This window comes from Limulus polyphemus, unplaced genomic scaffold, assembly GCF_000517525.1.
Source record: "Limulus polyphemus unplaced genomic scaffold, Limulus_polyphemus-2.1.2 Scaffold6305, whole genome shotgun sequence".
Classification (NCBI taxonomy): domain Eukaryota; kingdom Metazoa; phylum Arthropoda; class Merostomata; order Xiphosura; family Limulidae; genus Limulus; species Limulus polyphemus.
This window is the reverse complement of record NW_013671915.1, coordinates 7,913-15,366: the sequence shown is the minus strand read 5'-3', so window position 1 is coordinate 15,366 and position 7,454 is coordinate 7,913. Positions and strand designations below refer to the sequence as shown.

At 36.3% G+C, this 7,454-nt stretch overlaps 1 protein-coding gene across 1 annotated transcript in view; it reads right to left on the bottom strand.

Moving 5' to 3' along the window:
- Window positions 1-6,857: 6,857 nt before the first annotated feature.
- The window catches only part of LOC111089455, a 2,530-nt gene continuing 1,933 nt past the window's right edge, over window positions 6,858-7,454 (bottom strand). The window contains exon 2 of the mRNA XM_022401992.1: window positions 6,858-7,445. Within this exon, the coding sequence (XP_022257700.1) occupies window positions 6,858-7,445 (588 nt within the window). The remainder of the gene's footprint in view (window positions 7,446-7,454) is intronic.

Sequence of the window (7,454 nt, the reverse complement as noted above, 5' to 3'; positions counted from 1 at the left end):
TTCATACTATAATAACAACGGACAACAAGAAGTTCCACACTATTCTCAATAGCGATAATAACTACGGACAACAAGAAGTTCCACATTATAATAACAACGGAGAATAAGAAGGTTCACACTATTCTCAACAGCGCTAACAACAACAGACAACAAGCAAGAATGTCAACCATTGAGAAAAGGGAAAGTTTATCTTTTTAAATCATCGATTCTCCTCTTAAACTCTTGTAAAGTGCTGGTCTCCAACAGAAACATTTTCCATAAATCAATCACCATGTTAGGAAAATGAAACTCTTAACTGAAGCCTAGCCTTTCTTTTCCAAATCTTAAACTAACGTCCTCTCGTCTTCTTATCTTCATAACAAACAAACAAATCTGAAGCCTTTATTCTATCGATAAGCCTGAAAACTTCAATAAGATAACCTCTTACCTTCCTTTTCTCAAGAGAAAATATGTTAATATATTTTAACCTTTCCCTGTGAGATAATCCTTCCATCACTGGAATTATCCTAGTGGCCATTCTCTGAACATTTTCCTGTAATTCAATATCCTTTCCTTGACAAAACTATACACAGTAACCAAAGGGAGGCCTTAATAATGAGTTAACCTCTCCCCTGTAGATCAGAGGTAAGTTTACGGGTTTACAACGCTAAAATCCGGGACTCGATTTCCCGCAGTGGACAGAGCGCAAATAGCCCATTGTGTAGCTTTGCGCTAATTGAAAAACAGTAAGGACAATAAAATACCAATTTCTGGCTTGTGGTCAATATTTCTATACATCCAACCCTTGAATCATATTAACTTCTCCCCTAGAAACAGAGCACTGCTCCGATGGCATGAGTGACTTATCCACCAGGATTTTAAGATCATTTTCTTCAGTCATACTTTTGAGTGGATTTCACTATTTATTTAGCAATTTAGTGATCCAAATTATGATAACCCAAGTAACCTTGCACTTAGTATAATCAAAGATCATTTCCGAAATATTTGTCCAACTTACGGATTTATTTATTCTGTAACACACTTAATACAGCTGAAAGTACTCAAGAGTTTAAGTCATCAGCAGACTTTACTAATGATGTCCTTATCAAAGTGTAAGTTATGAAAAGCAAAGACCCAAGAACTGACCTCTGAGGCACTTCATTAGTAATGTGAGTCTGGACTATTAATATCAAAGTTTTGTCTTCTCCCATTCAATCACTCTACAATTCAATTAACTAGTCTTTCCTCCAACCCCCTAAATTTGTCTGAACTCTATTAATATCATCTTTTTGACTTCTCTTATCCCATCACTCTACAGTCCAATTAACTAGTCTTTCCTCCAACCCCCTAAATTTGTCTGAACTCTATTAATATCATCTTTTTGACTTCTCTTATCCCATCACTCTACAGTCCAATTAACTAGTCTTTCCCCCAGTCCCTACCATGTGACCTTCTTAGCTAATCTTCTTTATGGAACCTTATCAAAAGCCTTTTGGAAACCTGAGTACAGGTCCACGCCCTTCTCATTGTCCAGATAACAAGCAACATCTTCTGAAACAGTTAATAGATTAGTAAGATAGGGTTTCCCTTTGAGGAGTCGATGTTGATATCATACTTCACTGAATGATTTAGTAAAGATTACTTTATCAGGCTCTAGAATTTTCCCACTACAAAAGTAAGCTGGCCTATGATTTGTAGAGAAACTCTTATCAACCCCTCACTACCTCATTCCAAAGCCATCAGCCCATTATCTATTGACCTTCCAAAAAGAAAAGAAAGTAGTTTACATATATGATTTTCCCAACTTCTTTTACAACCTTAGGGAAAACCTTGTTTGACCCTAGTGCTTTGTTTTTAATCACTCAGTCTTTCTAATTACCACCAAAGGATTAGTATCTAAATGATTCAGGTCAATTCCAATATTTCCCTTAGAATGTTCGGAATCAGGAATGTTATTAGCATCTTCTCTTGTAAAAAGATTTTAAAACTTGATCATATTACAGCCTTCAATAAAATCCTTGACATCAGCATCTTTTAAGGGCCAAATTACAATCTTAAAACTCTTCTTATCCTTAACATGTTTAAAACGTCCTTGCTGTTGGTTTAACATTATCAGCCGGTTGTTTCTCTTCAGCCCTTTTGGATGTCTTACTGTCTTTTGAACCACATTCATAGCTTTTCTTCCATTATATTTGTCAATTTAAAATAATCAAACTTGTGGCATTTATCTCTGTAGTTTTTCTTCACGTTTCATCTCCCTCGTTATCTTTTTTTTTCTTTTTAAGAACATGCCTCTCCTGGATTGAAAGCAGTTTATTTTTTAACATTTCTCAAATATGTATCCTTCACCAGTTGACTCCATACAATCCCAATCAATGAGTCAAAATCAAAGATCAATCACAGAAACTCATGCAAAAAATAAATCAAATACAGGAACAACTTTCAAAATGAAAAATATAAACTTTAATTGGCCTGCAGCCAACATTTCAAGACTACATGTTTTGGCAGCTGCCATTATCAAGAGTAAAACATACACACATAGATGTCAACCTGAAAGCTTTATAAGAAGGAGGTTTAAACTCATTATAAACTGTAAGGGGTGGTACGAATATTTATCTTATTGAATAATAAATTAACGTATCCCTTCAAAAATGTACTTTAACACCAGCATCTTTTCTTTAAACATTTAGCAATATTAGTTAGTGAGGCGGAAGTAGGACCTATCATAATGTCGTTTCTTTACTTTGTCTAGCAACAGTAAGCATGTTAATAAGGCGGAAGTAGGACCTATCATAATGTCATTTTTTACTTTGTCTAGCAACAGTAGGCATGTTAGTGAGGCAGAAGTAAGACCTATCATAGTGTAATTTCTTTAGATGTTTAGCGACAGTAGTTAGTGAGGCAGAAGTAGGACCTATCATAATGTCATTTCATTACTTTGTCTAGCAACAGTAGTTAGTGAGGCAGAAGTAGGACCTATCATAATTTCATTTCATTACTTTGTCTAGCAACAGTAGTTAGTGAGGCGGAAGTAGGACCTATCATAATGTTATTTCATTACTTTGTCTAGCAACAGTAGTTAGTAAGGTGGAAGTAGGGCCTATCATAATGTCATTTCTTTACTTTGTCTAACAACAGTAGTTAGTGAGGCGGAAGTGGGACCTATCATAATGTAATTTGCCAGACAAAGTAATGAACAGTAGTTAGTAAGGCGGCAGTAGGACCTATCATAATGTCATTTCATTACTTTGTCTAGCAACAATAAGCATATTGGCGAGGTGGCAGTTCATTTGAAAATGCATTGATGTATATGGTAGTGATAGAACGAATATTGGTTCTGGCGAAAGGAATTTTGGCTGAATAGTTTAGCTCAGCTAAATTCCACATGGAATTATTTGCTATGAAAAGCTAGTAAAAATATGTTATGTTTAATCACTTACAGATGGCAGCACGATACCAAACTGATAGTTTTCGAAAGGATAATTGGGCATCCACTTATACAAAACTTTAAACAAAGTCATCCATGAGTGTTGTTTACCACAAAGTCAATCAATCATTGAAGAAACAACCTTGGAATGCAATTCAATAAGGATGCTAAGACGTTGAGTTGTGAATTTAAGTGTGGTTACCGGCCTGCTAGGTATGATGTGACGAAATAGAAGTCATTTAGTTTCTTAATGCAGGTACGAGAATGTCTCAGTTTTCACATTCACACATTCAGCAGGTAGTGGATTTTACAAAAACAGATGTGAGTAACGGATAGGCTCCTGAAACACTTGCAAAAAGACAGTTTTATCTGTGTTTCACTAGTCTTAGCGGTAACATTTAAAGCACATTGAACTGATATGTATCGATGAGTGAGACAGAGTTATCTGGAAAATTCATAAACAGTATCATCAAACACAACAGAAGTAAATCAAGTGTTTTGTTTGATGAAATATTGTCAATCATGTAGACTGAGATGTTTCCAAAGAACAAAGTGTTTTCTGAATATATTTTAACCATTTTTCAGCACAAGGTCGGGCCTGACATGGCCTGGTGATAGGGGTGTTCAACTCACAATATGTGATTCGCGGGTTCGAATCCAAATCACCGAATATGCTCGACCTCTCAGTCGTGGGGGGGATTATAATGTGATGGTCAATCCTACTATTTGTTGGTTAAAGAGGAGCCCAGGAGTTGGCAGTGGTTCACAAGTCGTCTTAGACTGAAGTCTCATTATCATAATAACCTTTACCAGCTACTATAGAATATTACTCATCAGAAGTGTTCCAATAACGTGCTGCCATCTGGAAGCAGTGAGACGTAACAGAATTTTACCATCTTTCCGAAATTAATAATTCCTATATAGTATAATTTACTTGAAATAGACTATTCAGCCAAAAATTCATTTTGTCAGAATTAATATTTGTTCTATCACTAACTTCTATGTTAATATATGTGAAAGTGAACTAGGGCTAGCTAGCTACAAAAGTCAACAGTATTCACTCTTGGGAATGGCTACCAACTGTTGATTATTGGGACATTATATCACCTTACACAGATCAATCCACGCATGTTAGTCAGCATCACAGCAAAGCATCTCTAGTTACAGATTAAGTAGTTTATTCCCAGTACAGTGCACAATATAGTTTGTTGGACTACTGCTCCGCAGTGGAAAATCAATCAGTTGTTCACAAAGCAATATCACAACACTCTTTCAGTGGTTGTCTCTTGATCAATAACTGCCTAAGCTTGGGGATATCTAGTGGTTGTCATAAAAATGCCATTTCCACTTTTTAACGGTCTATATCATTCACAAACGCTTGGAAAGAAAGAATCATGACAACCTTTAAGTTGTTAGTTTCTCAACCAAATATTGCCCTAGCTGTGGAAATTGAGTAGTAGTCGTAAAATGTAGTTCATTCATATGTTTGTAAAGTATTACCAGATAGCTTGGAAGGCTTAGATTGCAAGGCTCTTTCAGTTATTAGTTTCTCGACCAAAGAACTATCCTAACTGTGATAATGGAGCATAAAATCACACAAACTGAGCGTCACTAAATAACTTCGAAAATAAGGATCGCTACTTTCTTTCACTTAGTGACTGTAATAACTACTGGTCTCGTAGTTAATCTCAGCAATAAAAATCAGGAGGTAATCAACATCTCAGATAAATGGAGCTTTATGCTTCCTTTCTCACCTGACTTGCCAAACACAACCAGATGAGAACTATTGTCTTCCTCATCATCATCAGCTTAGCTGAGATGCTCTATAACAGTCACGTCTTCCTTAGACTCATTAGCACCAAACTCTGATTCCCCAAGCCAGGGTACAAGTACAAAGCACGAGATATTCATTTGTAACATATGGTTGCAGCCTATCCATTTATTAAATGTGCTTGCATATATCTTATGAATGTTGGATTTCGTACATCAAAAGACCAACTTCTTGGAGTACTATTTGTGAACCAGTCCAATCTGAGTTGAGTGGCTTCCATGCTAAAGGCACTTACTTCCTTCACTGTTTTGTCGTATTATGTTGGATTTCGTACATCAAAAAAACAACTTCTTGGAGTACTATTTGTGAACCAGTCCAATCTGAGTTGAGTAGCTTCCATGCTAAAGGCACTTACTTCCTTCACTGTTTTGTCGTATCATCTCCTCTGTCGGCTTTCATGCTAAAGGCACTTACTTCCTTCACTGTTTTGTCGTATCATCTCCTCTGTCATATAACTGCCTTAAATAGTTCCTAGAGTGCATCTTCTTTGAACATTGTGTCACTAGAAGGTGGGCTGTATTTCACATCTACAAGGAGTATTGCTTCCCACCTAAACATGAGCAGGTTAGACGAACAGCCAGTCAATCTGTGTTCTATTGCATGGTAAATCATCGTGACATACACCAAATGTTCATCTCAATAAGTTTGACAATAATTAATAAAAACATTGCAAATATATGTTTAAAAGTCATATACCCCATTCTGCCAAACCGTGTGACTAGAGGTGATAAGGTGAAGTGCATTTCTTCACTACATTCAAAAATGTGCACAATTCAGAGAAAAATTAGCTGTTGAAATTAGTTAAGTGATCCACGTGAGTCTCTCCAGGAGCACCGAAATGTGCTACCCACTGCTCTGCCAACACACCAGTGATAGACTGTGCAAAGAATAAGCTTCTGCCCCTTAGTGAAATAATCACTACTGACTAGTGTGCACCATTTAACCTCCCTCTCAGTCTCCAGAAAGGGGTCATTTAACCCCTCTCAGTCTCCAGAAGGGGGCCAGTTAACTTCTCTCCAGAAAGGTGTCAGTTAAACCTCTCTGTCTCCAGAGAGGAGTCAGTTAACCTCACTCAGTCTCCAATACCCTGCATTTCAGTGATAGGTCCACTGTTACTTTGTTAAAATATTCTGTCTACCAGTTGGATTAAGTTACCTTGTTAAGATATTCTGTTTAACAGTTGGAATAGGCTATGTTGTTAATATATTTTGTCTAACAGTTGGAGTAGGATACTTTGATAAGATATTTTGTCTAACATTTGAAGTAGGTTACTTTGGTAAGATATTTTGGCTAACAGTTGGAGTAGGTTACTTTGGTAAGATATTTTGTCTAACATTTGAAGTAGGTTACTTTGGTAAGATATTTTGTCTAACGTTTGAAGTAAGTTACCTTGGTAAGATATTTTGTCTAACGTTTGAAGTAAGTTACCTTGGTAAGATATTTTGTTTAACATTTGAAGTTCTTTACTTCTAGTTAATGCCGTCGCTTGTCTATGGTAATGACTATTATCTTTCTCTGATACTGTTATTTTAACACTCGAGCTCTTTATTCAGTTACATTCCCTAAAGATGGATGAAATTTTATTTATAATAAAAAAAATCTTTCTGTAGTTTGCCAAGCTCAGAATTTGATTCCAATGGATCCTAACGGACTCTCAGATCCGTACGTGAAAGTTAAGCTGATTCCAGAGAGTGGGGACTGCTTAAAGAAGAAAACGAGGACCGTTAAATCCTCCTTAAACCCACAGTGGATGGAGATCATCACTTTGTAAGTTATGAAAAACTGAAATCCTACTCTGTATTTTAAATCGTTTCCTTCAACGTGTAATACCTTGCTGACTGTTTTCAAATAGTTTCCTTCAAAGTGTTCTACCTTGCTGACTGTTTTCAAATAGTTTCCTTCAAAGTGTTCTACCTTGCTGACTGTTTTCAAATAGTTTCCTTCAAAGTGTTCTAACATGCTGATTGTTTTCAAATAGTTTCCTTCAAAGTGTTCTACCTTGCTGACTGTTTTCAAATAGTTTCCTTCAAAGTGTTCTACCTTGCTGACTGTTTTCAAATAGTTTCCTTCAAAGTGTTCTACCTTGCTGACTGTTTTCAAATAGTTTCCTTCAAAGTGTTCTATCTTGCTGACTGTTTTCAAATAGTTTCCTTCAAAGTGTTCTAACATGCTGACTGTTTTCAAATCGTTTCCTTCAAAGTGTTCTACCTTGCTGAC